This window comes from Labeo rohita, unplaced genomic scaffold (assembly GCF_022985175.1).
Source record: "Labeo rohita strain BAU-BD-2019 unplaced genomic scaffold, IGBB_LRoh.1.0 scaffold_300, whole genome shotgun sequence".
NCBI lineage: Eukaryota > Metazoa > Chordata > Actinopteri > Cypriniformes > Cyprinidae > Labeo > Labeo rohita.
Window position 1 is genome coordinate 281 of NW_026129218.1, and position 26260 is coordinate 26540.

A 26260-nucleotide genomic window follows, 5' to 3' on the forward strand; every position below is an offset into this window, starting at 1 on the left:
TTTCTATTTTTGTGTCGTTGCTCGGCTCAGCTATGTCTGTCCTGTGCACTGAGCGCTCTCTCCTTCCCATCATGAGTAGACATGCCCCTTACTGCTGATTGGCTACAAGTTTATTTTGGTATTCAGCCTGACTCAGTTTTCTAAAGTGTTTCTGAAAAAAAACATACCCTACCTTTAAAAGTTAGCACATAGTAGGTAAAGACACTTCAGCACTCAGGTTTTTTTAATTGAAGTATATTTTCATTTTTATTGCCATCTATCAGATACAAGGTTGGTCAATGGTTCTGATTCATGCTGTGGAAGAGTGGAGATCCGTTATAATGGCCAGTGGGGAACCGTGTGTGATGATAACTGGGACATGAATGATGCTGCTGTGGTGTGCAGACAGTTACAGTGTGGATCAGCCATCAGTGCACCTCACAGAGCCACCTTTGGTCAAGGCAGTGGATCGATCTGGCTGGATGATGTCAAATGCTTTGAAAGTAAGGGAAGCCTCACACAATGTTCACACCGTGGTTTCGGAAAACATGACTGCAATCATGGTGAAGATGCTGGTGTTGTTTGTTCAGGTAAGTCAAACCTTTAGCATCTTCACATATTATTTTGGGGACAATGACATTAAACCCATTAAGTTATGTATTTCATTCTTTGCATTGTCTTATATCTTTTGCAGGTAAGCTGCAGCTGGCAAGCTTTTCCCTGACCTCCACACATGCAGTTGTTTCTCATGGAGAAAATATCCAGTTCAGATGCACAACACCTAAACCAAGATGTAATGTTAATGCTGAATTCCAGCTCTTCAGAAATGGTTTATCTGTATCCTCCCAGACACATGTATCTAGTGTGACTTTCAACCTTGTTAATATAAACGTTTCACATCAGGGCAACTACAGCTGTCGTTACTCTTACCAAAACAACACTACCAAGTCGCCTTGGAGTAACACTGTTAACATCACAGTGGGTGAGTGCATTTAATTTAGTCTCATTGCCTACATCATTAAATGTATTAGTTGCTTGAAAATAAATTCATTTACATTGTGATGCTTTTTCTGCATTTTTGGCAATTTATAAGATAGTTGTATATTACCTTTTGCTCGTAAGAATGTTTTATTTGTATGAAGATTTCTAAATTTGTTTATATCTGAGGCCATTCTTCTTCTAATTCTACAACCATATAAATGTTTTCTTCTTGTTTTCTAGTGAACTTGCAGCAGCCCAACATTTCCCACAGTGCTCCTGATGGACAGTTTGTCGTGGGGTCTCAGGGGCCAGTGATCACCAGGGGCCACAGTTTCACTATCATCTGTTCCACTGAATCTCAGTATCCTGGAGGCTCTTTTCACCTGTTCAGAGGGTCAAACATCACCAGGAGTGAGTCAGCTGTCAATCACTCCTCCTCCTTCTCCTTTCCTGAGGCAGATTATTCACATGAGGGAAACTACAGTTGTGTTTATGAAGTCAGTGTCTCCTCACGCTCCTTCCGTTCATCTGCCTCTGAACTGCTGCTCATCACTATCACAGGTACTTATCAACCACAAATCATGCCAGTGTCTGTATGTGTGTATATATGTGAATGTATGTATATTTGTTGCTAATTATTATAATATAATATAATAATAGTAGAAGAAAATGTATAAAAACAATAACAGTATGCACTTTTGTCCTTGGCTCCTAACAGTGTCAAACACATTACCAAGTACAAATACTTGCAGCATGTCAAAATAACAAGATTTTAATCACGTTGTGCTTTCATTAATGTAATCTGTTAGATCTGAGATTGGTCAGTGGTTCTGACTCATGCTGTGGAAGAGTGGAGATCCGTTATAATGGCCAGTGGGGAACCGTGTGTGATGATAACTGGGACATGAATGATGCTGCTGTGGTGTGCAGACAGTTACAGTGTGGATCAGCCATCAGTGCACCTCACAGAGCCACCTTTGGTCAAGGCAGTGGATCAATCTTGCTGGATGATGTCAAATGCTTTGAAAGTAAGGGAAGCCTCACACAATGTTCACACCGTGGTTTCGGAAAACATGACTGCAATCATGGTGAAGATGCTGGTGTTGTTTGTTCAGGTAAGTCAAACCTTTAGCATCTTCACATATTATTTTAGGGACAATGACATTAAACCCATTAAGTTATGTATTTCATTCTTTGCATTGTCTTATATCTTTTGCAGGTGAGCTGCAGCTGGCAACCTTTTCCTTGACCTCCACACATGCAGTTGTTTCTTGTGGAGAAAATATCCAGTTCAGATGCACAACACCTAAACCAAGATGTAATGCTAATGCTGAATTCCAGCTCTTCATAAATGGAAAATCTGTATCCTTCCAGAAACATGTATCTAGTGTGACTTTCAACCTTGTCAATGTAAACGTTTCCCATCAGGGCAGCTACAGCTGTCAGTACTCCTACCAAAACAACACTACCAAGTCGCCTTGGAGTAACACTGTTAACATCACAGTGGGTGAGTGTGTTTAATTTAGTCTCATTGCCTATATCATTAAATGTATTAGTTGCTTGAAAATAAATTCATTTACATTTTGATGCTTTTTCTGCATTTTTGGCAATTTATAAGATAGTTGCATATTACCTTTTGCTCGTAAGAATGTTTTATTTGTATGAAGCTTTTTGAATTTGTTTATATCTGAGGCCATTGTTCTTCTAATTCTACAACCATATAAATGTTTTCTTCTGGTTTTCCAGTGAACTTGCAGCAGCCCAGCATTTCCCACAGTGCTCCTGATGGACAGTTTGTCGTGGGGTCTCAGGGGCCAGTGATCACCAGGGGCCACAGTTTCACTATCATCTGTTCCACTGAATCTCAGTATCCTGGAGGCTCTTTTCACCTGTTCAGAGGGTCAAGCATCACCAGGAGTGAGTCAGCTGTCAATCACTCCTCCTCCTTCTCCTTTCCTGAGGCAGATTATTCACATGAGGGAAACTACAGTTGTGTTTATGAAGTCAGTGTCTCCTCACGCTCCTTCCGTTCATCTGCCTCTGAACTGCTGCTCATCACTATCACAGGTACTGATGTGTAAGAGTCTAAAAACATGCTGGACTGCTGGTAATGAAAGTTTAACTCAAATTTGTGTGTCTCATGGTGAAAAGAATAATATGAAATATTTAAAAAAATTAAATATGTAAATAGTAGAAAACTGCAAACTTGTCCTTAGCCATAGTTGTGAGCTGATAATTGTAAATTCTCTAGAATCATGTGAGTGCCGATTTGCATGCTCTCACTGTTCATTAATGGTCACGACATGCAGATAAACACAATATTTCTGTCATGTAACGTTGCTTCAGGAAGCATGCAGGAGGCATGAATAAACATAAACAGTCTTTAATAATCAAACTCAGGGGTAAATTCACGACAGGATGAAACACAAACACACGTACATAACTTGTAGACCCGACAGGGGAAAAATGAACAAACAGGAACTTAAATACAAGGGATAATTGGAAACACAGGTGCATAAGATAATAATCAAACTAAATGAGGGCAGGAACATGACCAAATAAGGAAAACCAGGAACAGAGACAGGGGCAAAACAAAACAAAACAGGTCCATGATCCTGACAATTTCATAATTTTGATTAACACAAATTTAAAAGAACATCTAAGATGATGTTATTAACTAAGGACCAATGGCATAGAAAAGTGACATGCTGTTAAGTCAGAAGAGCAGTAATATAAATATTAAATAAACTAAACAAAAAAAAGGTAAAACTCAAAGTAATATCTGAGTGTTTAAGTGTGCAGAAGTGACAGTCACAGTCACATGTGTACACCAAGGAACTTATAGCTCTTAAATGCAGTGATGTGGATAAGGTTGTGACCTCCTCCTCTGTGACTTCTATATGTCTTTCTTTGGATAAAGGTAAGGTTGGGAACAAGTCTTATGGAATGGTTAGGTTTAAGCATGGGTTATGGGGTAGGGTCAACAGTGTAATTGTAGATGTAATTACAGAAATTACTTAAAGGTGATTTCAGTGCATGTCCCTTTAAATGACAGTCAGCTCTGCTTACCCCACCACTGTCTTTCATTTTTGCATTATAGTCACAATTCTTATTCATGCAGTTATAAATGCACCTAAACGTAGTGTGAGACTGTTCACTTTAGCCGCATTCGTCATAGAACTTGCTAACCAGCACATTTTGAGGAAAGGCGATTTGCAAAGATTAATAAAAACATACACTCACTTCTTCTAGAGGTGAAGCTGGATCATGGACAGCTGGTACAGAGCCATCATTCATCCTTCCGGCGTCAGTCAACAGACATGGGAGGGGCCTGTGCAGAACTACATCATTCTGCCAAGAATCTGTGAACTGCTTGATCTGAGAATGATTTGTAGGGATTAGGGATTTGTAGGGATTTTTATCCATATAGGGTGGTTGTGTACACACACTAAGTACTAGGGATGTGCAACAGCGATCGGGTACTCAAGTACTCAGCCATGACAGTGATGATCGATCATGAAAACAATGATCGTGGAACGTTTTTTTTTTTTTTTCTGATTGGTTGTAGCAGCACTTTGGGCAGCACCCTGAGCTCTAATTGTTTAGCATGCAGTCCAAAATATCGATGTGAGAAGAGAGAGATGCCTTCGAAGTCACACAGTGATGTCTGGGTTAGCTACATGCATATCTGTTTAATCCATTAGAATGCGTCGGGATATTACCATTTAACATGCTGAATGTGCTGCATATTACCAGAGTTTAGTGTAATGCTCAAATGCAATGCCCAGTATTGACTGAATTTGAGACGGCCATCTTGCTTTTAGATGTTTCTTTAAAAAATATATATATATACTAATGTTAAAATAATGCAGCAGTGCTTTTTTAGTCATATTTGTTCAACAGTATGCATACTTCAATTTCAGTTGTTTTCGGAATTCGTATGGCTATGAAAGTGCATCACAGAGCTCACTTGCTCTCTCTCTCTCTCTCTCTCTCTCTCTCTCTCTCACTATAGCGCGTAACTTAAAGTTCACTGGCATTTAATGAACACAGCATTCTAATTAGAACTTTATAGAATGTAAAATCTATAGTAAATTAGGGTGAATTAAGGGTGATTGGGACAGTCTTTGAAATTCCGCCGTGCAAGGTTTCTTGACATAAATTTAAAACATCACCCCACATTATATATTTCTGTAATACTGAAGATCTTAGCTACCCATCTGAGGAGGAAACAGTGTTATATTAGAATGAAAGGATGTGTGGCATACACTTTCTGTAAACTGAGCCCAAAGGTAGTGTAAGAATATTTACTGTAGTTAGTTTATACTTTAAAGGGGTCATCGGATGCCCATTTTCCACAAGTTGATATGATTCTTTAGGGTCTTAATGAAAAGTCTCTAATATACTTTGATTAAAAATTCTCAATGTTTTTGTAAAACAACACCCTTTTTACCTTGTCAAAATGAGCTCAGCAAAAATCATGTCATGCTAAGGGGTTGTTCCTTTAAATGCAAATGAGCTCTGCTCACCCCGCCCCTCTCTTCTCTCTGTGAAAAGACGGTCTTGTTAGCCGCGTTTAGCTGCATGTAGCCGCGTTTAGCCGCTAAACTTCTTAACTACCACTTTATAAGGAAAGGCGATCGCAAAGATTCATAAAAAATTCATATTCTTGTCTAACTTACATCCCTGCTCCGGCATCAAAACAAAGAGGGCGGACTGTGACAGCTGATCCAAGGTAAAACGCTCATGTCAATCAACTATCGTGGGAGTGGCCTCTGTGGGTGTGACGGCACACCGACAGGCATCTGAGAATGGATCGATTTGAAAAAGGGGATATTATTTTTACAGATTCATTAAAAACCGCGGCATGGATTTTTATCATTATAGGGTAGATTTGTACATACACTGCCAACACACATTAATGTTCAAACAACATGAAAAAGTGAACTTGGCATCCGATGACCCCTTTAAGGGACATCGACAACGACATGGTCAAACAGGCATGGTTAGGCAACAGCATACAGGTATGTTAGAGCAAGACAAAAGAGTAGTCCAAAAAGCAGGTGTGAGTCGATCAGCGGTGAACGTTATCCGAAGGGGGGCAAGGCCAAAAGGGGTAATCTGAAAAGACAGGCGAGGGTTTCAAAAGGCAGGCAGCGAGACAGACTAAGGGACTTTGTTAAAAACAACACATATGGAGTTAAATTCAGCACATGTTCTGGGTGTGGTCAGGGACAATACATATCAAGTTAAATTCAACACAAAAAATATAACACAAATGTTTCACTTTAGTAAACACATTTTTGTGATGTTTTCGAGCGTACATGTTACTGAGCAATTTAAAAAAAAAAAAAAAGATCTGTTAATTTAAATATTATGAAATCACACATAAACAAAGATATAGTTTGTTAACATGGAATTAATTATAATATTATGTGTTCACTGAACTGTTTTATTACAGTATGCTGAATATAAAACTGTTAAACAAGAATATTAAAACATTCAATACTTGTTAAACAAGCACTTCAATACATTCCTCTTCTAAAAACATTTATCAGATGCCATAAAACTCACACATATCTATTAAGCACTTGTCTGCAAGTTCACAACATGTAAATTGGTTCTGGTGTAGCCAATCCTGCTCCTGGAGGACTCCCATCTTGAAGTTTAGCTCCAACTCTAATCAAACCAGCTAATCTAGATAAATTCTATGGATTGCGTGAAAATAACAGGCGTGTATGCTGGAGATGGGCTGGAACTGACGTCTTGAGAAAAGGAGCAGGGTTGGGCACTACTGCTCTAATTGGCATTAATCAGCTCCTTCCAGACACTGCAACATGGTAAAATGCATGTTTTTTTCATTGATGGAAAATGCAATGAAACGAATGTTCCCTACAATATGTTTTTCTTCTTTTTAAAACCTTGTAACAATGGAAAAATACAAAAAAAAAGCTAACAAACAAACAAACAAAATGATTTCTGCAACAAAACTGAAACTGTTTAACTGTGAGAAATGAGATATATGGTTCTCCGAAATGAAGTTCAGTGTGAAATGCTGAATTCGCTGTACTGATTCTAAAAAAAGCTCTTTTTAGACAAACAACTTAACATGGATAAAGCTGTGAGACCGATTTGAGGAAGTGTCGTTTTATACAAGCACAGATGCTGCACATCTTGTTATTATGTAGCACACAAGCATATGTTAAGCTGTTTGTTTAAACTTAAAATCAATTTTCCCCTAACACGTTCAATAATAATATCAGTTGCAGAACAGATAGTTACTCTGTTCAATAGACCACTGACCAATTCAGTTGTTTAGACATAAAACAGTGATTATGTCCAAACTTCCTATAAATGTCATAACCTGTTTCCCTTATAGAGCAGAAGCAGGAGATGAAAAGATGATGACAAAAAAAGGAGCAGAGTTTATTGAATAGTCTTTAGTTAATGTTTTAATGCTGACAATTTGTCTAACCATTTATACCAAACTGCTTCAAAACAACATCCCATAAACCTTGAATTTCCATAAATACTCCATCTTATCTCTTATTTAAAGACAAGCATCCTTTGAAACCACACATCATAAGACTAAACAAGGAAAAATGAGATAAAACATACTAGTAATATGCCTAAATTAATGAATAAATCAATGAAATGAGTATATAAATGGTTGAAATGATTAATATAAATGATTATTGTTACGTGATGAATGAAGCATGAAACGGGCGGATCCATCTGCAGTGCTTTATTAAAGGGGTCATTGGATGCCCATTTTCCACAAGTTGATATGATTCTTTAGGGTCTTAATGAAAAGTCTCTGATATACTTTGATTAAAAATTCTCAGTGGTTTTGTGAAACAACACTCTATTTACCTTGTCAAAATTAGCTCTGCAAAAATCATCTCATTCTAAGGGGTTGTTCCTTTAAATGCAAATGAGCTCTGCTCACCCCGCCCCTCTCTTCTCTCTGTGGAATGACGTTCTTGTTTACCTAAACGCATGTAGCTGTGTTTAGCCGCTAAACTTCCTAACTACCATGTTATAAGGAAAGGCGATCGCAGAGATTCATAAAAAAAAAATACTTACACTCACTTCTGCTGTAAGTGAAGCTGGATCATGAATGATTCGCGTGAACATAGATGGATAAATGTAGATTGGGAGGTGCATCTTCAGCAGCTCAGATGTCGGGAGTAAATGACGACCACCATGTTCATTATTACATCCAGCAACACAACACCTCAATCGCTCAATCTCATTGATTTAGGGCATAATCAGGATATACAATGGTTCTCTATTACAATCATTTTCTTAATTAGCAAAGCCTTTAAGCACTGTCCCAAGCGCCCAAAATTATGCTGTCCCATCCACCCAAATTGTTGTTTGGGTGGTTGGGACAAAATAAAAACAACCTAATTCTGAAAAAATAAAAACATGATATTAACTATTTTTTACTGATTTTGTAGAAGTAGTGCATTATATTTATGTTTCCATCAAAACTTTGTATGATATAGTATCTATAACAATTTTAGGACCTTATTATGAAAACTAGCAAAAGTTTATGTCATTTTCCTCCATTCATGCTTTTCATGGTCAACTTCCTGTTTGATGCATGCCCCACCCACCTACAAGCTGTCAAACCAATGAGGGCATCCCATTTTAATTATGTGGTCTTATACCTAGGACTCAGCAAATAAAGTTTTTTTTACCCTCATTAGTTGAGAAAATAAATTCTGTATAGTACTGTCTATGTTATGTATCGAAGTTATCTGATTAATATCATAGTATGTGTCATAGAACAGGCTTCAGATGGTATATAGTCACTCTTGGGATGCGTTGAGATATTAACATTTATCGCATGCTGAATGCGCTGTATATTAGTTTCATGCTTAAATACAATGCCCGATATTGACTGAGGTTTTTTTTTTTTTTATTATTATTATTATTATTATTATTATTATTATTATTATTATTTTATTAAGAAAAAAAGATTGAACATTACAAAACTATTAGCAAGTAAATCCAGATACACAAAATATAAAAGCAATCTTATGCTGTTCTAAAGGGTGAGAAACAAATAAATAAAAAAGGTAAATAAATAAATATAAAATATATAAATACAACTAAACAATAGTTTCTTCCTTTTTCCTTAGGACATATTCAAAGGTTGCAGCTGGGGAGCTATATCAGAAAATAATTTCTCCAGGAAATCTAACAATATGACATTTTTTGGTTATTAATTTGCATTAGAGACTTTTCCAAAACTTCCATTTCTGATAAAAATAAATTACACTTTGGAATGCATTTCGCAAATTTCTGTTTATGAATATAATATTTACCTTGCAAAATGTAAAAGTTAACAACATACTCAATCATTTTACTTTTGTGTGAATAAGTACAAATAACATCTTTTACATCATAAGGCATATAGTTGACATTTCTTTGCAGAAATAGAAAGGCACTAACATCAGACCAAAATCTAAGAGACAAATCACAATTGTAAAACAAACGACACAAGTCTTCCTCATGTGCATTACAGAAACTAAAGTATTGTCAATGTCCATGAATTTAGAAAACGCTACTTTACATGGGTAAATTTTGTGAAAGCTTATTCAGAATACAAAATTTATAAGGATTTGACAAAGTCGTTTTCCAATTAATATCAGACATTTTTGCATTCCAAAAGAATTTTCCTCTAGGTAAGATTTTATATTTTGATTGCAAAAATTTGTCTGATGTTTTTTTTATTATTATAAGAGGAAGAAAGTATTTCAGTACCATCAACTTTTAATTCTGGAAATATCCTTTCATTGCTTCCATAAGAGAGGTGATTATTTATTAGTTGTATCAACCCATAAGACAAATTGTTTCCACTCTCATAGAACATATCCATAACAAAATAAATATTCCTTTCAAAACACCTATGCAAAAATAATGATTTATTCCTAGACGTAATGAGACAATTGTTCCATAAAAGCATTTTATGCTGAGAAAAGTTGTGATGAAAACAAATTTTCCAAGCCAATAATAATTACTGGTGAAATTTTGATAATTTAACAACTTTCCTGGAAGAAAGTTACATCTCAAAAGATTGGATAACCCTCCAAGTGTTTTAAAAGATACACTGTGAGATAAAAAAACACATATAATTATAATTATTTAGACAATTTCCTAACCAATTAAGTTTAAAAGTATTTTTAATATTAAAAAAATAGCATTTCTAATCCACCTTCTATTTTTTTGCCTGATATAATGTCCTTTTTTAATTGGTAAGGTTTATTTTTCCATATAAAATCTAAGAAGGATTTATTAATATCTTTGAAAAAATTTTCACTAACATATATAGAAAGAGCAGGGTAAACAAATTTAGAGAGGCCCTCAGCTTTGGACAGTAAAACTCTCCCAAAAATGGTAAGATCCCCTTGTAGCCAATTATTCAAAATATATTAAAGTTATCTTGATTTTTGTCATGAAATTTAATTGTTCACAGGCAGTTTTATTTTTTGAAACCTAGATTCCCAGATAGACATTTATGATTAAGCTTTAAACCAGAAGATTTAGTAAAATTGGAAACACAATCCAGGGCTATTTTCACTTGATTTTTATCTTTCAAAATAACGCAGTGTCATCTGCCAATTGAGAAATATTGAGTTTTTTATCAAATGTTTTTAATCCCAAAATGCTTTGATTGTTTAAATTTGAATGGAGAGAAATATAGCCACTAATAAAAACAGAAAAGGAGAATCGGACAACCTTGGTGAGAATCGGACAACCTTGGTGTACACCACGATGGATTCCAAATCTTTTAGAGGTTCCCGTATTCAGAATGATAGAACTATTGTAAAACATCCTTGTAAAACATTTCTATAATATCAATGAAATTATTCCCAAACCCAAAAACTTTCAAAGACTGAAGTAAGAAGTCATGTTCAATTTGTATCGAAGGCTTTACAAAAATCTAAAAACAAAATAAGAGACCCTGATTCTATCTGGTCAGAATAGTCTAAAAGGTCAAAAATAAGATGAATGTTGTTACTAATATGCCTATTTTTCATAAAGCCTGTTTGAGATTCATTAATAATTTGATCTAATCTTAATTTTAATCTTTTATCATATACTAATGCAATCAATTTGTAATCTGTGTTCAAGAGAGTGATGGGTCTCCAGTTGTCATTTTCCAGGGGATCGTTATCTAGCTTAGGGAACAGGGAGATTAAGCCTTCACAAAAGGGTGCTTAAATGGTTCTTTGGAAGGGCGTATGGTTCCATGAAGAATCATTAATATCCAAAGAACCTTTGCATTGCACAAAAGGTTCTTTGTAGCACAAGAAAGTTCTTTAGACTATAAAATAGTTCTTTTTTTTTGTTTGTTTTGTTTTTTTGTTGTTGTTTTTTCTAGAAAATGAGATCAAGTGAGGTAAAAATTGTCCTTTCTGGTCCAGAACTTATTCTAGACTCATTTTCCAGACTCAAATTAGTATAAATAGTGTAATATAAAGTATTAATTTTGAGTCAAATAGTGTTTATTAATAACAATAAAGCAGTATATTATTCATTTTATATATATTTTTAATGCTGTTTTGCATGATCAGAACTATCAGAAAATACACACACACAGATCACATAAATGTCACTTATGTCACTAGTACAATTATGTAGTCTAACTTACAGAAGATGTAGCTGATTTAATTATTAGTTATTTAACAACAACAACAACAACAACAAAAGTTTAGTAATAAAAAAATACTGCAATCATGTTCCAAGATGAAATAAAAAGGCTGAGTGTTTGTAAAAACAATACAAAATCTTAAAATCTTGACTTTACTTATTTTAGTGATTTAATGAGATTTTAAATTGTTTATTTAGTTTTCTAATTCTAGCCTATATGTTTATATATGTAAATGCTGCGTGACTTTGGCGTTTTAATGAGCGCGCTAATCATTGGAGTCACATTCAAACACTAGCGTGGAGGGAGTTACCATGGAAACGGGGCTGCAACAACTACTGGCACAAGCTGCAAAACTCTCTCACGGTTTTTTTACTGCTTTCAGGTGAGTTTAATCCCTAAAATCACACAAATAATGCACACAACTGTTGTTGACACTTATCTTACTTGTATTTGATACGGTTCTGTTGAATATTTTTTTAGATTTAGAGTCTTTGAAAAAGTTTGTTATCATCTCAGCCGTTCTTTTTCAAACATTCCTTCGGTATCTCACTATGGGAATTGCCTTGGGCGTGACCAATCCTGGAAGCACCAATTGCCCCACATCTGTCAGTTGACAGACCAATCATGACAGTGATGCCCGCCTCCCCCATATCACTGCATGATGGTCCTCACCTCATTCTTGTTTTCTTCCCCAGGAAGATCTCTTGGAAGCTTAATTTTTTTCTGTACCCCGTTCCGGATATGCTGCTCAACTGTTCTTGGACAAGCCGTCAAGTACGTCACCGAACACAGCTTTTTCTGAAAGCAGTGGTTCTTTTTTCTCTTTCACTGTCAAGGTGAAAGTTATTTTTTAGAAAAAAGTTCTAAAAAGTTCTTTATTAAGAAATGGGGCAATTCGAGTTGTGCCACCGGAGGACAGCCATCAGGGCTTTTTCTCCCGGTACTTTGTCATTTCCAAGAGAGGGGGAGGTCTCCGTCCCATTCTGAATTTGCGGATCCAACAAACACCTCAGAAAATACAAGTTCAAAATGCCCACATTCAAAATGCTGTCACATTTTATTCCAGAGAAAGACTGGTACACTTCGGTCGATCTGTAAGATGCATATTTCCGTATAGGCATGTACACAGCACACAAGAAATTCCTCAGGTTTGTCTATCAGGGCAAGCCTACGAATTTATGACTGTTCCGTTCGGGCTCTCCCTGGCCCAACAGGCGTTTGCAGATGTATAGAAGCGGCTATATCACTGCTGAGAACAGCAGGTCTTAGCTTATCTGGACAATCTCCTTCTTTGCTCTCCGTCACAGCAGCAAGCAGAGACAGACACAAAGATGCTTGTGTCTTATTTGGAGAGCTTAGGTTTCAAAATAAACAAGACAAAAAGCTGCTTGGTGTGCCCACACAGGAAATAGTTTATCTAGCCCTCAGACTGAACTAGGATCAGTATCAAGCGTTTCTGTCAGAGGAGCGCATCAGGTCAATTCGCAGCTGTCTATCCCTTTTTCAAAAAGGGAGAAAAGTCCTATTCAGACTGTGTTTGCTATGGGTCGTCACCCGCTTGTATGCAGGTTTATGAGAGGTGCACGGCGTTTGAACAGGGTGTCAAAGCCACTGATTCCGCCGTGGGACCTGTCTTGTACACCTTTTGAGCCTACAGACAGCAGTGATCTGAAGCTTCTTTCGCTAAAGACCGCATTATTACTGACTCTTTCGGGTTAACAGGTTAATGAACTTCATGCTTTTTCGGTTCATAACTCCTGTATGCAGTTCACTAGGGATTACTCAAGAGTGTCTCTCAAAACCAATCCAGCATTCATGAATCTATTTGTCATTGAATCATTTAATGAAGAGCTACATTCAAAACGCTGGTTTATCCAGTAATGTAACAAGTAAAGTAGATATGAGTGAGTCATTGAATCATTCATTCAGACCACTTATTCATAATTTTAACATTATGAATATTAAAGATAGTATCATGATCTCTGTTTGAGACAAGAGTTGTGATTCTCAATTTATCCAGGATCGCGCAGCTCTACTGAAAAGCTTTGATCACAGAAAAAAAATACATTTTACTATATATTAAAATACACATTAGTTCTTTTAATTTGTAATGTTTTGCAATATTACTATTTTCTCTCTGTTCTTGATTTAATAAATGCAGATTTTTTCCCCAAAAAAATCATTAAAACATTGTAATCTTTCCTTTGAGAGGTATTTTATAATATTGTTAATTGTTACCTTGTGTTTATATTGCTTAAATACCATTAATTAGATGGATTTGTGGCCCAAGATGCTGAGATAGGCTTTAGCCTCACAACCCTACAGAGGATAAGTGGTTTGGAGACTGAATAGATGGATGGATGAACTTCCAAAATAGCACTGGCTTGCTTTGATTTTTAGTTTTATTTCTCTTCTTACTGCAGCAAAATAACTTTTAATTATCTTTTGTCATTTTGCATCATCACAAAGCATCATTTGCTAAAACTATGAAAATTAAGAAACTAATGAAGTGTTTTTTTGTTTGTTTGTTTGTTTGTTTGTTTTGTTTTGTTTTTTGTTACAGGATCCCTTTTACCCAGTCTCAACCACTGATCAGAAGTACTGTGAAGTTTCCACACGTACCAATGGCAGTTTGCCCACGATGGAAAAAGGCCATATGAATGTTGGGAATACTGAAATTACCCTGCTGTATTCACTGTATTACACACTAGGGATGGACATTTTGTGATTTTTTTTTTCTTTCAAGTACTGATAGATATTTATTTTGACAGTCTAGACGGCATGTTGTCCTAACACTAACCAGTCAGAGCTTAGTTACCACCCATGCTGCCATAACCAATCAAAAAAATAAATAAATAAACTACATATATACATACATATATATATATATATATATATATATATATATATATATATATATACATACATATATATAATGTCACGATGATCATCGAGTACTTGGAATTGACAGCAACGATCAATCATGGAAACGATGATCGCGTTGACTATATACATTCCTATATAACATGTACACACACAGTATCAAGGTGTATGTACTAATGTATAATGTATGTACTGCATTGATGTATACTGTAAATGCAATAAACATTTTAATCATATATCTTGTCAAGTCTTGTTACTTCTGTTTTTTGTTTTTTTGTTTGTTTGTTTGTTTGTTTTTGTTTTTTTCTTCCAAAAAATATTTTATGAACAATCCTATTAAAGAAGATGTATAGTATGATAAATGTGAGGATACTGATCTGTAAGAAATGGGGTCATAAAGAACCTATTCTTTAGTGGTTCTTTGAAGAACCTTTAAAAAGGGTTCTTTGTTGTACCAGAAAAAGTTTCTTTATGGCCCCAAGTAAAACCCGTGTTCTTTAAAGAATCTTTCACAAAATTGTTTTTCAGGGAACCAAAAAAGGTTCCTCTATGGCATCGCCGTGAAACACTCTTTTTGGTTCTTCCTGGCACGTTTTAAAGAGTGTTGTTTCATAATTGTCATCAATTCCTTCTTTTTAATGCAATCATTGAACTCGTCGCACGCTGTTCACGCCGTCAAGGTGTTTCAAGCTGCTTCCGCTGTTCAGTGTTTCGCACAGTTCGGACAGTTCAGGCTTCGGTTGGTTGCTTGGTTACCGAGCGTGACGAGCTTGAAGTTCTTTGCAAGTCTTGAGTTGCGGGGCGCAAAGACTTTGAAAGTTTCATGAAGCTTTAGCTGGTTTTGTAGAGTTTTGGATGGCACATTCGCATAGTTGGTTGAGTCAGGAGCGCCGGTGAGAAGGCGAAAGGCGACGGCAAAAGGCAAAGTTTTGATTTTAACCGGGCCGACGAAGTCCGTCCCATAAAGTTGTGTTCCAATCATTTGGGTTGCGAGGCGGGGCTCCGCCCTATACGGTTGCCCATTTGTGCATACCTTTGCATAATGTCTTTCTGTCACATGGAGGCAACTTTCTGCAAGAGTTTGTTAATCTCTTCAATAAGTGTTGTAATGCAAGCATCATACATAATATCAACTTTTCATTGACGTCAACATCTTGGAAATAAAATGAGCTCTCATTTAACACTAAACATTGGGTATCTTTCATACCATATTAATAACTTTGTCTACCTAATGGGTTATACATACATTGGTTAGCTTCGTAGGTTACAATAAACACAACAAGCATATAGGAGGTATAAAAACATACTACAAATGCATATTGTTGCTCTAACAGCCAAGGGGTCATGAGAGTCACGCTGGATGGATCCTGTGAGCCCTGCAGGCTGGATGTGTCAATGTAAATCTGTCTTTTCGTGTTTATTCGGTTATCAATTTATGTATAGCTGGTCACCAGTTACACTGACCATCTGTTCCGTGGCTAGTCTCAGAAAAGGGGGAGCATTGTAAATGAGTCTTTTACTGTGTTTCTTGCATGGGTCTGACTGCTGCTGGTCAAAAGGTGATGATAAAGCATTTGTGGCTTCAAGTGGTCCCAGCAGAGAACAAGAGTTCTCTGTCCTCCTGAATTGATACTGATCTGTCACTGGTTCACCCCTGCGGTGAGAAGTCAACGTAGGACAGGAACTGGTCAAGACGCGCTGGCGTCATGTAAGCTCCCAATCTGCCACAAAAGCTCCATTAACCTTGTTAGTATACAAGTCATTAAGTTTTTCTTGTAAAGAATGGCGCTCACTATCCTGTATTGGAGAGATAATCTGAACTTTCCAAAGATTATCAATTTGATCAATTCTGCTTCCATGTGGTCTCTATCCTTTTTTTTATTTTCTTACTTCATTAAATAGCCAAATGTCTGGATTTAAATTTAAAGAGCTCCCATTTGGAGACTAAATCTGTCTGGTGGCTAAAGCTTCAATATTTTTAACGAAAAGTCTGTCTTCCAAAAGAGAGTTATTACATTTCCAGTAGCCATGAAGGCTGATAGAATCCTAAACAGTCTGCAAGGCCATATTAATTAACGGATGATCTGTAAAAGGAGCATAATGATGGGAAATGTTTTGAACATGTTGTAATAGATTAGATGAAATGAGGAATAAATCAGTTCTTGGTTTTAAAGACTTTGATACATTACTGCAAGTATATTCGTATGCATTACTATTAAAGTAGCACCATGAATCAAGTAAAGATAAGTCTTTACATAAGGAATTAAGGATATTACAACTTTGAGAGTGGCGACGCATTTTCTGTAGAAATGTATCCATAAAAACATCAGGAACTTTGTTAATGTCACACACACGGAGGAGACGAGAGGCGAGTAGCAAACCAAACCAGAGTTTTATTAACAAAGTTGAAGACCACAAAAATCAGGTCAAAACAGTAATTAGTAAATCTTAGCTGACTGTCCTTGTATTGACGTGTAGATGATAGTCCAGCTGGGAAAGCCACACGGGAACCAGTGAGCACAGGAAAATTCAACGAGGGGGAAGCATGAAGTCAGGAGCTGACGTCAGGGTAATGAACAGTAGACCCGACAAGAGAGAACTGGAGTTAGTGTCCTTATATAGGGCGTTGCTGACGAGGATTAGGTGAAGGTGATTAGAATTCAGGGGAAGATGAATGAGTGGGCGGTGCTACTGGTGATGTGGCAGGTGGAGGTGGCTGTGGTGAACGCCTGACAGTTAAAGTCACCAGCAATTATCAATTTGGCATTTGGGGGTTGTTTTCAGCATGTTAGATAGTATAACAGAAATATTAACAAAAAAAGAACTATTCACAGTATAAGTATTCACAGAGTTAAATCCATAAATATTGCAAATTATAAATATGGCATTTTCTGACTTAACAGTTAGTATAACCCATCTGCCATCAGGGGAAGACTTGGAATGAACAATATCTCCTTTAAACTTATGAATCAGAACAAGAACACCAGTTGAATTATTTGAGCCATGACTAAAATAAATCCTATTGCCCCATTGAGCTTTCCAGAATTTAGTGTCAGCATCAGAAGAATGTGTCTCTTGTAAAAAAATAAAAAATAAAATCTGCATTATAGTGTCTACAAAACAGGAAAATAACCTTTCTTTTAGTGTTGTCTCTTAAGCCCCGCACATTTAAAGAAATAATTTTCAGATGATTAAACTCAAATTTGTCCGTAAAATATATGTAAATAAAAAATGACCAAAAATTACAGGGAAAAAGGGAAAGAAAAAGAAAGCTGTGATCCTGAAGTGCACTAAACACTTAATTTGGAACTGCTTTAACGCTGTTTAGTACAAGAATTGAATAATCATTGGAAAATGGTTAAGTGCCCTTAAAGTAACAGCAACAGTTCAGACTAGTCATACATATGCAGAAAATGTTGAACCTGGAGTGCAAACTGTAAAAGTCATTTCAACTAGGCAGACATGTGCAAAAAATATAGAACCTGGAATGCAGATGGAAACTCAGTCATTTCAAGGATACTGTGCTAAATTGGCAGCGATTCTTTTATTCTTAATAACAGCAAAGTGGCCACTGAAACCGGCCTTCTTCCCTTCCTTTCAAGCCGCCTGGAAGTGGCCAGAGTTTATTCCGACTTTCAGTGTCTGCTTTGGAGAGAAATTCTTTGATGTGCAGACCATTCTCTCTGAGGTAAATGAAACTCTTGGCTTCCATCCATATGATGGAATGGCCTCCTTGTCACGAAGTGAGTGATGATGTGATGCAGCGCACCATCCGATTGCTGTTTGCCTACACATTGAACCACATCCACAGCTTCCTCCAGTTTATCTTTGATCCACGGGACCACCCTGGCAAGATGACTGATAGCTGTCATTTTTTTATGTTTTTTTTTATGTTCTTTCACCCCGAGTAGTTTCAAACACCATCTGTGACTATACCTTTCTAGTTCTTCCACTCTGGGCTTAAGAGAAGCATTTTCATGTTGCATTTATTGAATCGACTATTCTGCCTTACCAGTCTTTTCACCATGAAAGGCAACATCTGATAGGAGTCGATTAACAGTGTCAGACAAAGAGTTCACCGCAGCTATAGTGACCTCAGTGGAGCTCTCAATATGAGTAATTTTTTGAATAACCGAATCTTGCTTGGAATTTATTGACTGGATGGTGTTGAAAATCTCAGCAAGTGATGCATTGTTACTGTCTCTTATCTTTTTCCCAGGGGGACCTTTGCTGGGAGTTTCGAGCAAAGGATCGTTAAAACCCCCTTCATAATCACGTGTGACAAGCGAGGCATCTACACGTTCGGATTCATCCATATTTTGGCCTAATGTTTCGCTTGACATGTGCCTGTCCAAGTTCCATGAAGTACGCAGGTTCCTATTAACACGTTTCTTGCCCATTAACTGTCTAAAGGTGGATTCCAACTCGTATAACATCCGCAATCAAAACTGTATAACTGAACATACGCTTATGCGTATGAGTAAACGGGCGCGCAAGTTAGGAAGTCACGAGTGATGCTGCATGTGTGTGCGATCGTGGTGTGTTGAAGTGTAACGTGATATCATTCAGTTGGATGTTGACGCAGGATTGCATTGATGTGCAAGTGTGTATTTTCCTGTGGCAACATTAATAATATTACTGCATCATAATCATAATCTAAACAGCATCCTAATCTTGTGTTTTTATAGACAGGTATTCATGTTATATTTTTATTTTCAACATTCATTTTCTTAACAGTCTTCAGAGTTTTGTTCATTATATCTATTATGGCCATGACCCATATTATGGCCATATATTTTTATAGCAGATTGAAGTTCATGTCTGAGGCTCTGTAACCACAGAAATATTTTTTTTCTTGTTTTCTAGTGAACTTGCAGCAGCCCAACATTTCCCACAGTGCTCCTGATGGATGGTTTGTTGTGGGGTCTCAGGGGCCAGTGATCACCAGGGGCCACAGTTTCACTATCATCTGTTCCACTGAATCTCAGTATCCTGGAGGCTCTTTTCACCTGTTCAGAGGGTCAAACATCACCAGGAGTGAGTCAGCTGTCAATCACTCCTCCTCCTTCTCCTTTCCTGAGGCAGATTATTCACATGAGGGAAACTACAGTTGTGTTTATGAAGTCAGTGTCTCCTCACGCTCCTTCCGTTCATCTGCCTCTGAACTGCTGCTCATCACTATCACAGGTACTTATCAACCACAAATCATAAACGTCAGTGTGTGTATATGTACATATATGAAGAGTTCAGATGCAAAAGCCCCTAAATCGATCTGATGTATTTCTTTAAAATTAGCATTTCTTTCTGACTATTTTGTATAGCTTTCTATGTAAATAGTGGTCTTTCTGATTGGGCTGAGGCTGTAATTTAGCGAGTTTGAAGTAAAAGTATTTGATGGATACTATGTGTCAGGAGCATTCACTCAGTATCATTATCTCACTTTTGACCGAGATGGCTTTTAGCAGGTTTTCATCTGAACTCTTCATATGTAGATGTATGCATATGCATATGTATATTTTGCTGCCTGCGATTGTTTCAAGGATTAACTAAATTTCCAGATCCATAGTGAAACATGTCTTGATTATTTAGCACTTTCTAATAATGAAAATAGTACCATGTGATTAAAAAAACATCTCCTTTTAACAGTGTTTGGACCACATTGGTAATTATTATAATATATCAATAGTAGAAGAAAACTTATAAAAATAATAAAGGCTATGCCTTTTTGTCCTTGGCTCCTAACAATGTCAAACACATTACCAAGTACAAATACTTACAGCATGTCAAAATAACAAGATTTTAATCACATTGTGCTTTCATTAATGTAATCTGTTAGGTCTGAGATTGGTCAGTGGTTCTGACTCATGCTGTGGAAGAGTGGAGGTCCGTTATAATGGCCAGTGGGGAACCGTGTGTGATGATGACTGGGACATGAATGATACTGCTGTGGTGTGCAGACAGTTACAGTGTGGATCAGCCATCAGTGCAACTCATAGTGCCACCTTTGGTCAAGGCAGTGGATCGATCTGGCTGGATGATGTTGAATGCTCAGGAAGTGAAGGAACCCTCACACAATGTTCACACCGTGGATTAGGAAAACATGACTGTAATCATGGTAAAGATGCTGGTGTTGTTTGTTCAGGTAAGTCAAATCATTAGCATCTTCACACATTATGTTGGGGGGAAATGAGCAACAGAAATTACAGTAAGCTTCATGAATGTCATGCTTTTATTACAGTATGTCTTAAACTATTTAAAATAAATTTTGCAGGTGAGGTGCAGATGCCGACCCTTTCCCTGACCTCCACATATGTAGTTGTTTCTCATGGAGAAAATATCCAGTTCAGATGCACAACACCTAAACCAAGATGCAATGTTAATGCTGAATTCCAGCTCTTCAGAAATGGTTTATCTGTATCCTCCCAGACACATGTATCTAGTGTGACTTTCAACCATAATGTAGACGTCTCACATCAAGGCACCTACAGCTGTCAATACTCCTACCAAAACAACATCAAATCACCTTTGAGTAACACTGTTATCATCACTGTGGGTGAGTGCGTTTGGCCTTGTCTCATTGCCTATATCATAGATTACATGCAGTCGTAATGTAAAAGTGAACTGATTTTATAATGATGCCTTTTTTGCAACTGAGACCAGTGGCGATTTCTTTAAGACTGCAAGGGAAGCTCAGCTTCCCCTATAATGTCACAAAATGAATGGTCAAATTATGTACTATTATATTAACATTTTATTGACTAAAAATGCGTTAGAAAACGTTCATCTCAAAGACGAGTTCGTTCAGAATCAGTTAGATATAGCAGGTCGGCTGACTTGATTTTCTTCTCATACATTCCCGTAGCGTCACAGTGCATTTCCCCGTTGAAGCCCAGCGACCACTGACTTCAATGCGGCTGCTTTGAACGTTTTTTTTTTTCAGTGCTTTGAAACTAGACGGTCATTGGATAAACGCTGCGATTATGTCCCGCCCACGGACGCTCAGCGTCTCTGGGGGTGAATGAGGAGCAAATGAGGAGTGGGCTGGCCTGGACTCCGAGCTTCTGCGTGATGATTGGAGGGTCTGTCGAAAGATTGCATCTCCTTTTGACTGACAGCGATTTTGTACTATAAGGAATCGCTGAAGCTATTCGCGCTCAGTCCCATCGCGGATTTCTCAAGTTCAGTCGAAATAAAAACTGCTGCAACCTATTTCTTTATATTTGCTTGGCGAAATTGCTTGATTTTCATCATACATTTCACACAATTATACACCACATTCCTTGTTTCACTTTTACAGAGTTTAATATTTTTTTTAGATCGTTCATTCATTCATGTTAATATTTAATGTAGTAATCAATATATATATATAGATTACTACATTAAATATTAACATGGAGGATGACTATAAATTAATATATATATATATATATATATATATATATATAGTAATCTTGAAAAATTTTAACATAACATAATGAAACCTTATATTTCTATTAAAATACTTTATAAATAAATAAATAAATAAATCTCCATAATAACCTTATTTAAATTGCAAAATATTTATACTATATAGTAGCATCTGACTAAAAGAAAAAATACATCATATTTTGCATAATAAAACTAAATCTTTTTTTTTTTTTACGATTGTTTGCATTGTGACTTACTTATGACAATAAAGCACATTCTTGTGAATAAATAAACAGACAATTTTATGATGTAGGCCGAAAATGAGCTTCCCCTATTTGACAGGCCAGTAGCCGCCACTGACTGAGACATATTGTAAAATGGCTGTGAATTAACATTTTGATCCCAAAAAGATGCACTTCTTCAAGTCATCTTTATTTATTTAAATAAAAGTAACCATATAAATGTTGTATTCTTGTGAATTCTTCTCTTAAGGGGACTTGCAGCAGCCCAGCATTTTACACAGTGCTCCTGATGGACAGTTTGTCGTGGGGTCTCAGGGGCCAGTGATCACCAGGGGCCACAGTTTCACTATCATCTGTTCCACTGAATCTCAGTATCCTGGAGGATCTTTTCACCTGTTCAGAGGGTCAGACATCACCAGGAGTGAGTCAGCTGTCAATCACTCTGCCTCCTTCTTCTTTCCTGAGGCAGATTATTCACATGAGGGAAACTACAGTTGTGTTTATGAAGTCAGTGTCTCCTCACGCTCCTTCCGTTCATCTGCCTCTGAACTGCTGCTCATCACTATCACAGGTACTGATGTGTAAGAGTCTAAAAACAAGCTGGACTGCTGGTAATGAAAGTTTAACTCAAACACGTGTGTCTCTCTCAGCCTCCCTGCTTCCTGTCATTGGTGCTGCAGTGTCAGCTGTGCTGCTCTTATTGTCTGTCCTCATAGTCATAGTCATTCTCCTGTTAAAGAGAAGACAAAAGCAAAGAAATACGGAATCGAAAATGAAGAGCTCCTTCAGAAAAGGTAACATTTGCATTTTATAAAAGTATTTTAAAACTTTTTTTTTTAAGTCTTTTCTCTCTTTATAACAACTTCCTTTAATTTTATCACTAGGTGCAGCTAATTCATGTGCAGGTGCATCCAATCAAAAAAGAGGAAACAAGAAAAATGAAAATCATGAGGCTGATTATGAAAACCTGGAATTTAATGATAAAAATGTGGATCTTGAGACTAAAAGTGTGGTAGACCAGTCTAATGATAACATTTATGAAAGTTGCTGTGATGAATACTCAGTAAACCCAAAATACTATAATTAATTAGGCTTCAAACAGATTAAATGCAGTATGGCAACTTTGATAGGGGTCATGAATTGAGAAAACAAAGACCCCTTGATCTTTTGATATATAACTTTAAAGAATAACTCCACCTCCAAAACAACAATTTACATATAATTTACTCACCCCCTTGTCATCCAAGATGTTTATGTCTTTCTGTATTCAGTCATAAAGAAATTATGTTTTTTGAGGAAAGCATTTCAGGATTTTTCTCCATGTAAAGGACTTCATTGGTGCCCTGATTTTGAACTTCCAAAATGTAGTTTAAATGCAGCTTCAATGGGCTCTAAACGATCCCAGCTGAGGAAGAAGGGTCTTATCTAGCGAAACGATCAAAAAATAAAAATGTGTATACTTTTTAAATACAAAAGCTTGTGTAGCACAGGCTCTGGGATGCACGTCAACAATACTATGAATTAGTAATGAGTCGTTCTTGAACGATTCTTTCATTTTGAATGAATAATCAATGTGACTCGGGAACAACGAGTCGTCTCGGGAAGTGATTCGTTCAGTCGTGCATGCGCAACATCCTATTATGTTCTGTACTGGAATTAGTTCACCTGTTTCGAGTCTTAGGGTTTTTCGAGTCATTCGTTCATCTTATGGGGCTGTCACGTGATGAACAAATGACTAAAACTTTTCTGTTTCTTATAGCATTACAGTTTTATCTTGTTTGTAGTGTGATCAACGTTTGTGTAAGCAGTAGATATGTTAAGGAAGTAACACGTAACATTTTAATTATATTTTGCTAAAATTAACTAAATGACTCGAAAAAGATTTGTTCATTTTGCTGAACGAGACTGAAAGGTCCGAATTGGTGAAATGATCTGAACTTCCCATCACTACTAATCACGTCTAAGTTCATCGTCTGTGTACTGAGTATGGTGAAAAACTCAATCTTATTTTCTCCTACAACTTGAGAGGAGGACATTGTTGTACCTTTTTGTTTGTAAACAGCGTTTACAAACTTACTTGCACTTTCTTAGTCTTTGTGCGTTCACTTTGTAAACACTGGGTCTGTAGTTCCGCCTACGTTCCGCATGACCTTTCGACGTGATTCAGTAGTACGTAGCGTTGTTTGAAAACACGATAAACGCCATTTAAAAAAATTGAGTTCCTGCCAAAATCAGTATTGTATCTGGTCGGTACTGAAAAGTCGATTTTTAATTTTACGCAAAATGTAAATTGCGTGATACATCCGCTCAACCAATCACAGTGCACCATTTCACTCATTGTAAACAGTAAAGACGGCTCTTTAAATACATAGTTTTCCTCATCTACTTTGTACTTTGTGTTTAACAAACACACAAAACACTGCGTACAACTATGAAAAAAGATATTTAGGAGCACCAGCATATTTGTGTTTCCGCTGAGAGGAGCTTCAAAGGTTTCTATGTGTTTTTGCAACGTTAAGTAATGTATCACAGACATATCGAATCTAACAAACCCCTTAGACGAATCCCTTCATAAACAAAGTGCAGAGAGATTGTAAATAAGAGACTGATTGTGCAGTGTAAAGAGCTTTGTTGATTTTAATGGAACTTTGTGAGATTGCGATAAACTAAGATGAGTGACCGTTTTTAATGATTTTTAAGGGAGTTTGTAAATGAAAATAGTTTGAAACAATTCAAAACTGAGCCGCAGCGCATCTCCATTCAATCACAGCGGTGTTTCGTTTATGAAAGAAAGTGCATTTTAAACTAATTTAGTGAGTCAGTGATTCAATTTCCCATTCATAAAGACTTGCTTAATTCCTGAATTAATCAGCCGTTCGAAAACCAAATGAATGATATGATTCAGTTATTAAATCACCACCTATTGGCAGTTTTAGTTTCATTTTAAAGTATTTTTTCAGTTATTTAAATCATTTAATATTTCAAAATTTTATATTTAAAACATTAATGTCAACATGAATTTATGAATTTAATACTGATTTCATTTAAGTGGAAACAACTTCTTATTCTACTTGTTTTGACATATAGTTACAAAAATGCCATTACAAAGGTAAAAACAAAATTCCCCTTCATTTTAAGAAGTCAAATATCACTTCATAATGGGAAGGCTAATTTTTTATCAGATTTTCCTTAAATGCAAACTATGCTGTTTAAAGGATGCGACCATACATTTGTGTTCTGTTTTACCTGCCTTTTTATATTCATTTCTTCATTATTCATTCATTCATTCATTCATTCATTTATAATCAGTTGATTATAAGTTGATTATCAGTTGATTGAACAATTGTATTATTCAGTTTTAATCATATAATCATTTCAACCATTTATATACTCATTTCATTGATTTATTCATTGATTAGTCATTTATATATTATGTTTTATATTATTTTTCCATTGTTGTTTAGTCTTATAATGTGTGGTTTCAAATGATGCTTGTCAAAGCATCATTCTCTCTTTCTGCCTCATATCTCAAAAGAGATATGAGGCAATGTTTATGGAAATTCAAAGGTTTATGAGATTTTGTTGTGAATCAGTTTGGTATAAATGGTTAGACAAAGTCTCAGCATTAAATAAACTCTGCTCCTTTTTTTTGTCATCATCTCTGCTTTGTCTTATCTCCTGCTTCTGCTCTGTAAGGGAAACAGGTTATGATATCTATTAGATGTTTTAAGATGTTTTTGCTTTAGAATGTATGTAAAACTGAAATCTTACAGACGTCTGTCTGTGTGCTATCTGGGATTGCACTAATTTTGACATTTAGGCAATTTAGAATGTAGTCTTGTTAAATCTTGTATTCAAGTCATGTGAGAGACAGAGAGATATCAGGGCAAAATGACTAAGATTGAAAAAGAAAATGGAAGGTGCAGTTCAGAATAGAAGATTTAATTATTTTGCATGTGGAAATGAAGCACACTTTAATTATTATATATAAATAATAAGTTTGATGTTGAATATTTATCCAAATTATGGTGAAAAACAAAATATTTGTGTGTTAAAGTAACATTTGTGTGTTCAAAATATAAATAAATGTTTATATGTGCCT

General features: G+C 36.3%; 1 protein-coding gene across 1 annotated transcript; it reads left to right on the forward strand.

The window, feature by feature from the left end:
* Nucleotides 1-263: 263 nt before the first annotated feature.
* LOC127160231 (deleted in malignant brain tumors 1 protein) lies at nt 264-25818 on the forward strand (the record flags this gene model as incomplete). The annotated part of the gene is made up of 12 exons (XM_051102894.1): nt 264-569; nt 674-961; nt 1201-1521; nt 1770-2075; nt 2180-2467; nt 2707-3027; nt 19376-19696; nt 20346-20651; nt 20781-21062; nt 22409-22729; nt 22809-22952; nt 23043-25818. Coding segments are annotated over 12 exons (3407 nt in total), but the record flags the coding sequence as incomplete, so codon positions are not given.
* Nucleotides 25819-26260: the final 442 nt, after the last annotated feature.